General features: G+C 41.8%; 1 protein-coding gene across 1 annotated transcript in view; it reads right to left on the minus strand.

The window, feature by feature from the left end:
- Ostm1 (osteopetrosis associated transmembrane protein 1) overlaps window positions 1–1,044 on the minus strand; it is a 35,603-nt gene extending 34,559 nt beyond the window's left edge. Inside the window, exon 1 of the mRNA XM_004637474.2 lies at window positions 568–1,044. Within this exon, the coding sequence (XP_004637531.1) occupies window positions 568–969 (402 nt within the window). The 5' untranslated portion in view covers window positions 970–1,044. The remainder of the gene's footprint in view (window positions 1–567) is intronic.
- Window positions 1,045–15,259: the final 14,215 nt, after the last annotated feature.

A 15,259-nucleotide genomic window follows, 5' to 3' on the forward strand; every position in this document is an offset into this window, starting at 1 on the left:
AACTACACTGTTCTCATCACTAAATTGAACAGCCCAATATACTTCTTATAATCTCTGCAAGAGCCACATCAAGGCAGCTGGTGGCTTTTGTTCCTTTCTCACTTTATATAGGAGGAAACTAAACGCTGAAAAGATCATTAATCCAAAATCACACTGCTAAAAATGAGTGGGTCTGAACATTTCTGGTTACAAAGCTCAACCTACTAACCATTACTGGCTTCTCCATTCTACTTGTGGTTTCTGAAAAGGGCCCTGCTCCAGACTGAGAAAGAAGCTATAGGGTGTTAAGGACACTGAGTGAAGAAGAAGGCAGGGTTAGGGGACCACAACTCCCAAAGAAAACCAGTCATAACCTATCTGCAAACAGGTCTTTATACGTGTTGATCCCTAACAAGAGGGATAATAGCAGCTATAGAGGGAGAAGCCCACTCCTCACTCCCACGATTCACCCAATCCCCCGATTTCTTACAATTGGAAAAAACGGAGACCTCTAGAGTCGCCCACCGCCACCTCCTCTGCCTCTCCCCGCCCTCCCCGCCACAGCGCCCGGGTGTCTCCTCTACCCACCCCCACGGCGCGGCTGATGGTGTTCATCTTGCCGGCGACCTGTTGGAAGAGCGGGAAGCAGGTCTGACAGAGGCGTACGGGCCGAGCGCTGCGCACAAGACACCCGGTCAGCTCTGCGCTGCTGTTGGCGAAGTCCAGCAGCATCTCCCGGCACTCGGGATCCAGATCGGGCAGGTCCGGAGGGAGCGACAGCGGTCCCAGGGCTCCACCCCGCAGCAGAGACAGGGTCAGGTCCTCCACCTCCAGCAACTGCTGCTCCGACCAGAGGTCCGGAGAGACCCCGCGCGGGCTGCCCGGGAAGGGGAGCGCGCCCAGGGCCAGCCTGGACCACAACAGCGTCACTAGCGGCAGCCACCGCAGCGACGACGACTTCCGCGGCGCCACTGTAGGGCCTGGCTCCATCACCGGGTTCACAAGCCCCAGGTCTCGGAGCTCGGTTCCTCACCCCTAGCCGGCACCACCACAGCCACCGCTTCCGGCTTCCGCGGGCGCAGGCTCGGAGTGGATCACGAGGCGCGCGCGTCACGGCCCCGCCCTCGGCCCCGCCCACAGCGCGCGGCGCTCCACCCCATTGGCAGTCGCCGACCCGGGCCTTGGGCGGGGCTGGAGGGGGCGGGAGTACTTGCTGCGCGCTGCCGCGTGGGAAACACAGGCCTCTGCAGCTTTAGACCAGTCTATTGGGTCTTGGTCCTGGAACGCTGCTGCTCTGAGAGTTTCCGCCCTTCTAGAAGTCTGCAAGGTTCCTTTTGTCACCGGACCGACAGGGCCTCCGCGTGGAGATTACTGTCCAGTGAGTTCCAGGAAAAAACCACTGGCACTTGGGCTTAGGGAAGATTTTGAAGGGAAGTGGGATGGGGTTATTGGGAGTTGCACCCAGGGCCTTCTCTCTGAGCAATGTCCTGACCTCCTCATTCCCTTTCTTTTTTTTTTCCCAGAGTCTTGTTAAATTGCCAGATTGCTTTAGCTGAGTTCAGACTTGCAATCCACGCCCCGGTATTTGGCATAATTTTTACTTTTGCCTTGTAAATTGAAGAGCTACTGCATTAATTCCTACTTAAGAGGAATTCCTACTTAAGAGGAATTAATGAGCTTCCGGTCCTAATTTATTTTTCTTAAGGTTCTTATAGTTACTTTTTACCCCATCAGTTTAGTTACTGTTGTGTTAATAAGTTTGCTTGTGATAGCTAAATTGTTTCGTTTTTGTTATCAATAAACCTAACAGAAACTTTGATTTGTGTAATATTGTATTTTTTATTACATTATAAGAGAAAATAGGTTGTCTTTTTCTTTTCTTTTTGTACAAGATCTCACTACACAGCTGGGACCTTCCTGTTTTCACCCTCCCCTGCGCTTCCAAAGCAGGGGCTTAGTCTGCTGAGCTATCTGACCAGCCCAAGGTTATCTTAATCTTGTCAGATGTCATTATGTGACTTTTAAGTCCATGTATTAGAATTACCGTCATGTTTTTGGTAGGTAGGTACATTGTTAAACTTATGTAGAAAGCAACATAGTATAACCAACATTACAAATGCACAAATAACTTCTAACCTAGCAAGCTCACTTCTGGAAACTTATTGTAAATATACAGTGTCCTTGGATAGATGTGATTATTCATTGCAGTTTTGTTTGTAATAGTAAAGTGGGGGCTCAAAAGGCATATTAAATAATTGGGAGCCCCATTCTCCTTCCCTTCTTTTCCCTTCCTTTCTTGGAACCATTCATTCATAAAGGTCAAGTAAAGCAAGGCAGATTCATCTGCAGTTAGTAGGATGGGGTGTCAGAGGCCTTTCTCGGGTAGGATGACAACATTCATGTGGAAGGAAGTAACTTCAGCCTGATTCAGATATTGGTTACTGAGTAGGATTAGAAGGGTTTCACCTTAGAAAGGTGTCCTGGTGAGAGGACAGCAATGGGAATTTATTACATTCAGAGGGATTGATCAAATAAATGTATTAAAGATAGTGAGCATCCAGTTTCTCACTGTCAGAAAATGGAGTTACAGACATGAAAAGAGAAATGAACTGTTGGATTTGAATGAGAAATAATGGCAAACTCGAGATAAATAAATGTAGATGTAAATATGTGCTTTTTAACTGTGATGGGATGGGCTTCTTGGAAAAAAGATGCCAAAGATGACCTACATTACAGAAGGAGAAAATGCAGTGGTTGGTCACAAGCCCATAAAAGACTACCTCACCCTCTTGTTTTGTGCTAATGCAAGCAGGGATTTCAAAGTCAAGGCCCTGCCCATGCATCATTGCAGGAATCTACCAACTTTCAAGAATCCAAGGTGCAGAACAGCCAGCTAATGGTTATGTGGAGGTCTAACAGAAAGGCTTGCGTTGTTCATATCTTGTTCATTGAGTGGATCACTGGGGTCTTTGGTCCTGCAATGCGCAAAACCTTTTAGAAAAGAGCCTGCCACTGAAAGCATAGACAGTTCTCCTGCTCATCCTCTAGGCTTTGAAGACAGTTTACTAGAGGAGTTCAGGTTCAGTGAGGTCAAGTTCCTCCTTCACCATACCACCCCAGTCCTCCAATCTATAGATTACAGGTCATGTAAATATTACAAAACTTCACACCAAATCACTATTGAGTGATGCTTTGGGGGAGAGCAAAGGAACAAACCTTACCCTCTGAACATTTTGGAAAATTCATTTCCACATCATGAACTGCCTCAAGATCATCAGTAAAGCCTGGGATGTGGTTCCAAGAGAAGCCCCAGGGGCAGGGGAGATGGCTCAGTAGAATAAGTGCTTCCCTGGCAAGCGCAAGGGCCTGAGTTCAATCCCCAGTTCCGCCAAAAACAAAAAAAAACAACTGCCAAGAGAAGCCTCAGTTCTGCTTGGAGAAAACCATGGTCTAATTGCATTCTTGGACATGACATGTCGTGGCTTGCTCATGAATAGGAGCCACCAATTGTTCTTGAAATTGTGTTCTTGGGGAAGACTATAGGAAGTGAATGAGGGTGACATTCAAGAGCTGGTAGAAGAGTAATCCCAACACTGAACCAGGTGTATCAGTATGATTTCAAGACCAGCCTGGGCTATAGAGTATGTTCAAGGCAGCCTGAACTGCATAGCAAAACCCTATCTCAAAAAGACAAAAATAAAGCAAATTTATTTAGGGAGATTTGGAATACATGAGAAACTACAACATTTAGTAGAAAAGAACTACTTGAATAAGGCTGTAGCCATGTGAGCAGTGAATATGTTTAATGATAATCCAATGTTACATTTCCATGTATCTAGAATATCTAAACTGAAATAGGGGGCTAGGGAGATGGCTCAGTGGAATAAGTGCTTCCCTGGCAAGCGCAAGGGCCTGAGTTCAATCTCCAGTTCTGCCCCCTGCCAAAAAAAAAAATAAATAAATAATAAAATAAACTGAAAATACTTAGATGCCCCCAAAATAAAAACACCAAAAAAAGAGCAACTGAAAGACATTTCATAAAAGTATGACAAAAAAAATGTGTAATGTCTCTGGTCATTAGAGACATGCCAATTAAAACAACACTGAGATTCTATCTCACTTCAGAAAGAATTGCTATCAACAAGTCAAGTAATAATAAATGCTGGCAAGGCTCTAACGAAAAAGGAACATTTCTAGAATATTGTCAGTGGTAATGTAAACTAGTACAACCACCTTGGAACTCATCACTGAAGATTGCTCAAAACTAAAAATAGAAACTCCATTTGACCCGGCTATTTTCCTTCTAGGTATCTTCCTGAAAAACATTGTATTACTGTGATATATACATTACCTATGGTATACCAGGACAACTCAATAGCTCAGTCTTAGAAGTAGTTCTATATGTTCATCAACAGATGAATGGATAAAGAAAATGTATTTACACACAATGTAGTACTGGTCTGCCATAAAGCAAGATAAACAATCATTTGTAGGAAAAGGGTGCGCATTGAGACCATAATGTTAGGTGAAAATAAATCAGACACAAGCTTAGATATTGCATGGGTTCTCTTATATGAGAAACTCAACATATAAATAAAGTAAAATGAAAGACAGATAATGAAAAAATGAAGATTTTCTGTAAAAGGAAAGGGGACTAAAAGATGAGAGTGAGGGGAAAAAAGTGCAGGGCAGGGGCAAAGATGAAAAAAATTAAAATGTGATAACATGCGTCCACCAAAGCTGCACAGTGAGTGTAATCTTCATGTACTGCAAATATGTACTTAAAAGAAAAAAAATCCTGAAAAAAAGCAGAACAAACATTCAACCCCTTTCTCAAGTCTGGCATCAAGGGCACATGGTGGAATGTGTGCTCCTTAGAGCTTTCTGACTTATGTTGAAGGCAGCCCACATAACTGCTTCCTTGAGCTGGCTTTGCACATGGCCTGCATCTTTCCTCAAGAGGCTTTCCATGTTTCCAGCATCTCTATCTTGCTGGGATCTCCATTACAGCTTCAGTTTCACTCTTACTGGCCCAGATGGTACCCTGTCAGGAGCTACTCACAGAGACTGGAACCTTGCCTCTTATTCCCTGATCTCCAAGGTTTTCCTTGGAAATCTCAGGGAATAAGAGGCAAAACAAAACAAAACAAGAAAACCAGCATCCGGTAGACAGTACCAAAGTCTGATGCCAGCATGAGCTGCATCTGGGCCCACTTGAACCATGGCCACAGCAGCATATGAGTGTCTCGTGAGCCAAAGACCTCCATAGTCCTGGATGAGCAGGGTGCCCCAGGGCTTGGTTCTCAAAAGACTTTGCCCTGGAAAAATCTTTAAAAGAAATTTATAGTGTGAGAAGGTCTTGCTTGCAGTTCCTCAAATGCCCAGCTTTTGCTGTTGTTCCAGTGCAGGTTACCTGGGTTCTTTTTAATGTGCTAATTTCTTCAGCATCCACACCCTCTTTTGCCAAAGAAGACCTTTAAGCTTGCTTCATTTGCAGTCACACTGCAAGTTTTCCAAATTTTTCCACTGTGCTCCTCTGTGCCTTTGATCCTCACAGTGACTTTGGCTAGAAGCAGTGACATTCCCCAAATACTGTGCTGCCTTGAAGTTTCCCCTGCCAGATAAACTAGTCTGTCATCTTAGCTTGCCCTCTCCTAAAGTCTCAATGCATGCAAATTCTTTGCCAGGGCAAAAAAACAGGTGTCCTTTAGTCCAATTCCCAAGAGAATCCTCACTTCCTTCTGAAATCTGTCAACGCCATCTTCACTTTCTGCATGCCTGTGTGTATTCTGGTTTTTTGAGCTTTCACAAGAGTCACTTGTTAAGCTCCTCTTATTCTCTAGCCAACTCCTCCAAACTCCTCTTAGAAACCAATCTCACAGGCCTTTTCACATCTTCAGGTATAGTTAGAGCACTTAGTTACCAATGAGAAGTTGCCTCACTTCTTGGCACCAATTTTCGGTTAGCCAACTTTTCATTTCTATAACAAGTACCTGAGATGAGTCAGCTTTTATTGAGAAAATATTTATTTTGGATCATAGTTTTGGAGGTTTTGCTACATGGTCACTTGACCCTGTTGAAAGTGGCGAGGCACCCCAGCACAGATTTGAGACATTAATGAGAGGGCTGGCCAAATAGCTCAGCGAATTAAAGCTCCTGCAAGCAGGTGCAGGGGCCCCGAGGGGTTTGATCTCTGGGCTTGCCGGCCAGGCCCTGCCCTCAGAGCATGCTGAGATGGCAATTGAGACTGGGCGTGGTGGCGTGTGCCTGTAATCCCAGTTCTTGGGAGGCTGTAAACAGGTGGAGTCGATCTAGTAGGGAGACCCTGAACACCCTGTAGACCCTTCCCTAAAATAAAAAATATTTTTTTTTTTTTTTAAAAAAAGACATTAATGAAAAAAATCCTTCTGCCATTAAGGGGGCCTGCTCTTAGCTCAGTTCTCTAAGTGGCTGCTTCAACAAAGCAGTCAGGCTCAGGTTGCAGTGGTTGGATCCCCACAATTCAAGCCAGCCAAACCTGCCCTGAAGGTATTGGACCGGGGAGATGGCTCAGCAGTATAAGCACCTCCTGTCAAGTAAAAGGGTCTGAGTTCAATCCCCGGTTGGGAAGGGGGAGAGATTGACAGATTTTCATTTTATATTTATGTGAGAATTGTGCTCTTAACTGTTTGAAAAATTATACATTCCACCCCCACTAACACGTGAGATAAAGCTAGGCATACTGGTTCATTTCTGCAATCTCAGAACTCTGGAAGGCTGAAGTGGTCCAGGCTGAGCAGATAAAGGGGGAAGAGGGTATCACTTTAATGTTATCCCCAAATTATTGCAGACTGATGAGGTCCACAGTCTCCCAAAAGTGGACAGCAATGGCTTACATAAAAGAGTCAAGGGGTTTGAATTTGAGGTGGCTCAAAACCATCTAACAGGTTTCAGTAGTCTCTGGGGCTAAGACAAAGAACTTCCTTAGGCAGCCCATATTTATTATGTTATCAAACGAAGGAGGGGAGGAAGTAGATGCAGGACTCTGGGTAGAATTTGAGAATCCTTTAAGGTCTTTTCCAGGTAATTTAAAAGAACTGTTATCTCCAAGAAGGACTTCGCCCCCACAGGCATGAGATGCCTCTATTTACAGCCTATATCTAACTGAGATCGAAGCCAGGTGTCCTCAGCCTTGGCCTTGGCCTGTCCTTTGAGGCACCACAGCTTCACCCACCATTACAGGTAAAGGGCCTAGATCTTGGACAGACTTACAAGTACCTTTCCTTTTCTATGGTCTGTTCTCACTACAGCAGGAAGTGATTCTTTTAAAATATCAGTTAGGGCTGGGGAGATAGCTTGGTGGTCTAAGTACCTGCCTGGCAAGCGCAAGGACCGAGGTTTGATCCCCGGTACTGTGTGCTGTGCTGGACCAGGAACCCTGGCACGCAGTGCAGGCCACCAAAACCAGGCATGGTGGTGCATGCATGTGATCCCCGCGCTGGGGAGACTGAGACAGTAGGGTAACTACAAGTCCTAGCTGCATAGCAAGACCCTGTACCAAATAAAGGAAATTTTTAAAAAAATATTTAAAAAGGGATCTCATCATGTTACTCTATATTCTGCTCCCACTAGTGGCTCTATATCCCAGTAAAAGTTAAAGGCAAAGGCCTTTATTCTGTCCTGGAATAATCTATGTGACTGGCCACTCCCACCAAGTACTATTTTCCCCAACTTGTTTTACTTTTCTCTGTAGCACTTAATACCACACAAGGTGCTACACATTTTGTTCTGTTATTTTCTGTCTTCTCCTACCAAAGTTTAAGATCCTCAAGAACAAAGATTATGTCTTGGCACATAATAGATACTCAATAAATATTTCTTGAAAAATTATTTCACTTGGGGTAGAGTGTAAGCAGTTTGGAGCTTGAAAAGAAAGTGTGAAGTTTTGGATAGTGAATAAATTAGGGTTCTGGGTAAATGCAATAAAGGTACAATAGATATTATAAAAGGGAAAAAAACAGCTCAAAAGGAAACAACTGGGGTGGGGAAAAGGAGAAAAAAGGAAGAAATGCATGTGCATGCATGCACGTACACACACACACACACACACACACACACACACACACAGAAGCTAATGAAGATAATTGTACTACTAATTTCTGTTCATTGAAAAGGCCACTTAGGTATTTTTGGTTTTATGTATTGAGTAGAGGGTCTACAGGATCTCATTATGTAGATCAGACTCATAGTGATCCTCCTGTTTTCAGCCTTCAAAGCACTAGGATAACAGGCATGCACAACACAACACCCAGTCTCAATTGCAGGGTCAGTGTACCCCGGGGGCGAGGCTGGCACGACTTGTGGTGCCTTGTTTTTGTTTTTTGCAGTACCAGGAATTAAGCTCAGGACCTCGCACTTGCCAGTCATTGCGTAAGCCACTGCGCTATTTCCCCAGCCCAGGTAGTGTTCACATTGTTTGATCCACCTCACAACCCTCTATCTGGTAACCTGAGCAACTACTTTGAAGACAACAATGTGCAATATAGTTGCATATTGTTAATTTCCTATCATCTTGTTTTGAAATTCTGCATTGTTTTTAGTTTTCTTAAGTCTCTTTTTTAAAAAAGTGCTAGACAATATTGATTGCTTTCTTGAGATTTGTGGGCACAGTTTTAAGGTCTGACCAGTCAGCCCAATTATGAGTTCTCTTTAGCAGCATTTAATTGTCAGGTAGAAGCACAGAACAACATAATGAGCTTAAGATTATTGGAGCATTGCCTAGACAAGTGCAATGGAGAGAGAGCACCACACCTCCTCCCCGATCCATTTTACAATGCCTTCCCACCTTCCCAGACCATCTGTGTCAGTTGACAATACACATCTACTGAAGGGCAAATATTTGTGTGTATTTTCATTTGACTTTTAATTTATTGTAGTGAATATTAAACTATGTTTTTACTTGTTTGTTTGTATTTAGTACAGGGTCTACAAGGCCTACAGGGTCTCACTACGTAGATAGGACTTGTAGTGATCTGCCTCTCTTCAGCCTCCCAAGTGCTGAGATTACAGGCATGTGCCACCACATCCAGTCTCAGTCACCACTTCATTGTTTAAAAAAAAAAATCTCCTAAAACTGAAGCTATAAAATAGTCTATCTGAGCTGGGCACACCTATAACCTCAGCTAAAGAATGCCTAGGGGTTTAGTGGGACACACTTCTGGATGTGTCTGGGTGAGCCTTCTGGCGGCTTGTATTTAGATGCCCACCCACCAAGCCTCATGTGCTCATAGGTGTGAATTTTGAGAAGTGGCTGGATCATGAATATGTAGTACTGAAATTAAGGTTCTGTGGTACTATGTTAGTCCAGTGATTGGTTTATTGTAGTTCTAGGTGGCCCACGCTATCCAATAGGCTTGTACCCTGCATGGGATGAAAATAAAGGGGAGTTTGCTGCTGCTTCTGCCTTTCTGCCTGCTACTCCATGAACTGTTTCTCTTTTGCAGTGCCCTTCTACCATGCTACCTGCCTTGGACCAGCCGCCTAAGGACTGAAACCTCTACAAACTATGAGTCAAAAAACATCTCCTCCTTTAACTTGTGGGTGTCAGGTCTTTTGTCCCAGCAGTGAGAAGGTCCAAAGTAGGTCATGAAGACATGATCTTGGGTACTGTATCTCGTCCCTTCTGTCTTCCTCTCAGTACTGCTCCCTTGTTCTGCTTCCTGCCTGCCTTGAACTGAGCAGCTCTGTTCAATCATGCTCTTCTGCCATTATGTTCTTGCTGTGGTGCCTGCAGATCATGTTTCAGTTTTCTCTTAAATTTCTAAACCACAAACTAAATTAAATCTCTTGTCCTTTAAATTGTAAGTGTTGGGCATTTCGTCTTCCCACTTTGGGATAGGAGTAATGTATTTTCAGTTATGTGAAGGTAGCTGTATCATTCTGGGTAGAATTATGACCTTCACATTATCTTCATTTGCTGATGTGTATGAGTGCCAAAATGAAAAGGAGTGGGTTTATGATGCTTAATTTGTTTGGTCAAACATTTTTCTAGAATGGCTATCAAGAAGTCAACCAATAACCAAATGCTGGAGAGACTATGGGGAGAAAGGAACCCTTCTCCACTGCTGGCAAGAGTGCACACTGGTACAGCCACTGTGGAAACTGGTGTGGGGATTCTTCAAAACGATAGGATTGGAGGTGCCATTCAACCTAGCTATTCCCCTCCTGGGTATTTTTTGCAGAAGAACTGAAAACATACCACAGTGATATATGGGCACCCATTTTATGGCAGCATTTGTCATAGATAAATCTTGAAAGCAACCCAAATGCCCATCAGCTGAGGAATGGGTAAAGAAGATGTTTTTATACAATAGTGTATTATTCAACTGTAAAAAAGGATGAATTTGAGGCTTTTATCAATAAATGGATGCAACTAGAGACCATACTCATAGGTGAAATAAATCAAACCCACATGTGCAAATGTCATATATTCTCCTTAGTGTGAGAACAAGAGAAAATATCTAAAGGATACGATAGATACTGGGAAAGGGAATGCACTTGTTCAAAAGGAAGGAATTACTGAGTTGAGAAGTACATGAGAGGGAATGGGAAAAAGAGATCTATCTATGTATATAGCTAGGATGGTTTGGACAATTGTACTGTGGATTTCTGCTGGTCTGTGGAATGGAGAAGTTAATCCTTAATTTGGTTTGTCTTCTTTTTTCAATTCTTTTTCCTTTTTTTCCTCTTATTACTTATATTTTTTTCTTTTTGTCTTCTTCCAATATTTCATGTAGACATCTGGTAATATGAACTACTAATTTGAAGACACTATGTAATACAATAAATACTATGAAATTCACATTATTTTGTTTGGTGAAGTTCTATGTCATTAGTAGTTTTTCTGTTTTAACACTATTTTATACTCTCTTTAAAAAATAAAAAAGAATTTAAAAAAGAAACAATGCCATGCATCAGCCAGATGACTTTGGACAAAGGGACCAAAAGCATGCACTAGAGGAAAAAATATCCTCTTTAACCAAGAAAAGAGGTTATCCACATACAGAAGATTGAAAAAAATTCATCTTTCTGAGCTTGTTCTCTATCCAATAAAAGTGGATTAAAGACTCGGAGATAAAAACAGAAAGAATTAAATGACTGGAAGGTAACATAGAGGAAACTTCAATCTGTAGGCACAGGCAAGGGCTTCCTGGACAGAACTCCAATAGCACAGAAATAATGGCAGGAATTAACTAATGGAATAACATCATATTAAAGAGCTTCTGTACAGAAAACAAAACAATAATGAAGAGAGAACCTACAGATTGGGGGAAATATTTGCCAGTTGCTCTTCATTTTGTCTTTTTTTACCTCTCTCTCTCTCTCTCTCTCTCTCTCTCTCTCTCTCTCTCTGTCTCTCTCTCTCCTCTCTCTCTCTTGTTTTTGAGACATCTCACCATGTAATTCAGGTAGGTCTTGAGCTTACTATGTAGCTCAGGTTGGCCTTGAGTTTGCAATAATGCTCCTGACTCAGCCTCCTGAGTCTTGGGATTACAGATGTGCATCACCACATCCGGCTACTCTTCTGATAAAGTATTAATATCCAGGATATATAAGGAGCTCAAAAACTTAACCCCCTTCAAAAGTGACCCAATCCAAGAACAGGCAAAAACACTGAATAGTCACTTCTCAAAAGAAGAAATATATGGCTAGTAAGTATGAGGAAAAGTGTCCGTCATCTTTAGCTATTAGGGAAACGCAAATGAAAACAAATCTTACATCTTAGCTTAGGTAGAATAGCTATCATCAAGAACACAAAAATCAATCAATGCTGACAAGGATATGGGGGAAATGAACCCTTCTACATTATTGGTGGGAATGTACAACCTCTGGAAAACAGCATGGAGAATCTTCAAAAATACTAAAAATAGAAATTTAATTTGATCCAGGTATTCCTCTCCTAGGTATACTACCAAATTAAGTAAAGACATCATGTGGTATATACATGTCTAACCATGTTAACAACAGCACAAGTCCTAATAGGTAAGCTCTAGAGACAGCCTAGACACCCACCAACAGGCAAACGGAGAAGATACATATGTTCAGAGTAGAACACTGCTCAGCCATAGAGAAGTATGAAATAGTCATTTACAGGATGGCACTTGAGACCATAATGCTAAGTGAAATAAGACAGACACAGAAAGTTAAATATGCCATGGCTTCTCTTCTATGACAAACTTGCCCAGGTTTGGTGGCACATGCCTATAATCCCAGTAATCTGAGTTTGAGCTCAATTTGGACAACTTAGAAAGATCCAGTCTCAAAATAAAACTATTTTTAAATATTTGGAGCATATAGTTGAGTGTGAAGGCTCTAAGTTCTATTCCCACTATTGAGAGGGGGGAAAGCTTAAAATATAAATAAAGGAGAGATGGAAATAACAAGGCAGGCTTTCTTGAGACAGTGAAGGGGATGGTGGGATAAAGGAAAAGGGGATAAAAGGATAAAAACTACTGAAGACATGTTCTATGCATGTGCCAGTTCTCCCAAATACTCATCAGCACTATGTATTGTAAACATATACAAAAGAAAAAATGAAAGTCCAACAGTGTGTGATAATATCCGATCAGTGTCTGCTGTGGGTCCCACGCTCTTCCAACCCACAGCAGGAAGTACAAGAGCAAGTGGGTACGTGCTGGAGAAAAGTGCATGTATGGGAGGATGAGGACAGGTAGCAGGCCCACCTTTCCACCACCTGCTTCCATGATAGTAGCTATCCCAGTCCTGGGGAACTACATTAGTCCCTTGATGAGGGTAGAGGCTCATGGCCCGATTGTGGTTTCCATTATGTCAGATACTTAAGTCTACATATGAGTTTTAGTGAGGACATATTCAAACTGTAGTACATTTTTTTGTGGTACCAGGGATCAGACTCAGGATCTTTTGTTTTCCAGAAAGGTGCTTAAGCTGCTGAGCTATCTCCCTGGCCCTGTAGTACCATTTATATTTAATAAATTTATATGTGGCCACCATTATGAAATTATATTCTAAAGAGTATAAAAAGAGAAATTTAAGGCTTAAGTTACTAAAATCACCTTTGCTGGAGATTTTTTTTTTTTTTTCAGAATCACGGATTGAATTCAGGCCCTTGCACTTGCCAGGGAAACACTTATTCTACTGAGCCATCTCCCCGGCCCCTCCTGGAGATCTTGAAACATGAGATAATTAGCCTTAGCTCTAAAATAATGACTTTTGGAAGATTCTTTCAAAATAGAATCTGTCAAAAAAAAAAAGTGTATATACATTACAGGTAAAGGAAAACTTGTATAAATATTTTAATTCTAAATTTATTGAGACATGAAAATTCTAACATGCCCATGGGCAAAACAAGTTACTGGGAGTCAAGGTCTAGTGTGTACTGAAATATATATATATAAGATTTTGCTTTTCCTATAATATGTATACATTTTATAGGCAGATTGCATAATTTTTTTAAAGTTTATTTTATTTATTTAGTGTATGTGTGTGTGGCCAGCTACAGCCCACCAGGGGGCGGGGCTGGCTGGCTTGTGGTGCTGGGGGATCGAACCGCGGTCCCCGTGCTTTGCTAAGCTTGTTCTAAGTAGGTGCTTTAGACCACTGAGCCATCTCACCAGCCCCCAAAGAGTCGGGACGGGGCACGAACCGGCGACCTCACGCTCCAGAGCCCGGCGCGAAGACCGCCGTGCTAGGTCGCCGCCTACAGATTGCATATTGAAATGCCATCCGCTCATATCATTTGAAAAGTGGAAAAGTTTTTTCTTTTTTTCTTTTTTTTTGGCAGAACCGGGGATTGAACTCAGGCCCTTTCGCTTGCCAGGGCACTGCTTATTCTACTAAGCCATCTCCTCGGCCCTGGGAAAGATTGTTTTGGGTCATCTTGTGCACATCAAAATTTTGGATGTTCAGGATTTTCCACAATTCTTGGTTTCCATGACAGTCACAAAGACTTATTTCTCTGCTTTATCCTAGATTAGGTCCTGTGGGAACAGGTGTAAAGAATAAGATGAATAAGAAAGTTTGTAAGATGCCAACTCTCTACTTACAGTCTAGGCAGTCATAAACCTTTCAAGCCCTAGACACTTCTATGTCTAATTGCCTGAAATTCACTTTGGGGCCACGCCTCTTCCTATAGCCAAGTGAAAGCAGCAGGTCATTTTCAACAGCCTTGAACTCTACTCTCTTACCTCTGGAGACTCCTAGTTTACATTAAATTGTTAAGCCAATCCACCTTTCAGAAAAGTAATTAATTCCAATTCAAATGAGAAAGCCCATAATTGCAAATCACCTTTAAATGTACCCTCTATTTTAGTCTTACAAATGATACATTTAAATTTGAGGGAAAAGTGTTAATGGGGTTAGAAGCAATAATGAAGACCCGAATTCTAATAAGTATGTTATTAAAAGAATTGTTTAAATATAAAACTATATATTGATTGAAAATAAATTTGTATGTAAGGGACTTCTTGAATGTTCTTTGTGACGTTCCTGCAAACTGTGAGGGAGAAGTAGGTAGGACATACATTAAGAGTAAGCTCTTCTCCTCACTCTTAAATTCCTGTACTGAATGTTCGTCATAAAGCAAGTGTGCTATAAATTCCCCTTTCTTCCTTGAAGCATCTGTCTTTCTTCTTTAGATAAAATGGGCTTTCTTTGGTAGGCACACGACAAGGAAGAGGTTCAATATAACAAGTAACCATGCTATTTTAAAAAGCTATATCTCAAATTTCATTTACAAATGATAGCTTTCTGAGGAAGAAGGATATATACATATATATATGTATATATATGTAATTTACAGGTTCAGAGTAGCTTCTAATTTCCTTATTAGTGTGCTTCTAATTAAATATTAATTGTACCATTCTTTGTGAAATGAAAGAAACATTGTTTTACTGGATTTTTTCCCTAAGAGGAAATGAAAGTAGTCATAAAATGGTTAATCCATAAAAAGGAAAAAACTTTGTGGCAATGAACCTTAAAATTAAAGCCTAATATTTGTATTTATATAATTATAAAATCAACAAAAGTAATACAATTTTAATTAATCTCAGCCTCCCCAGTGCTGGAATTACAGGCGTGCACCACCACATCCAGTCTCGGTGGCCAGCTCGGCGCCAGCATGGCATACAGTACTAGGGTCAAACCCAAGTCCTAGCTCTTGCCAGACAGGCACTTAGACCACTAAGCTATCTCCCCAGCCCCAACGAAAATAATCTATTTGATAAAACCAAATTGTTCAAGTGTAAAATTAGTTATGGTAAAT

The sequence above is a fragment of the Octodon degus genome, unplaced genomic scaffold, assembly GCF_000260255.1.
Source record: "Octodon degus isolate 3935 unplaced genomic scaffold, OctDeg1.0 scaffold00090, whole genome shotgun sequence".
In the NCBI taxonomy this organism is placed as follows: Eukaryota; Metazoa; Chordata; class Mammalia; order Rodentia; family Octodontidae; genus Octodon; species Octodon degus.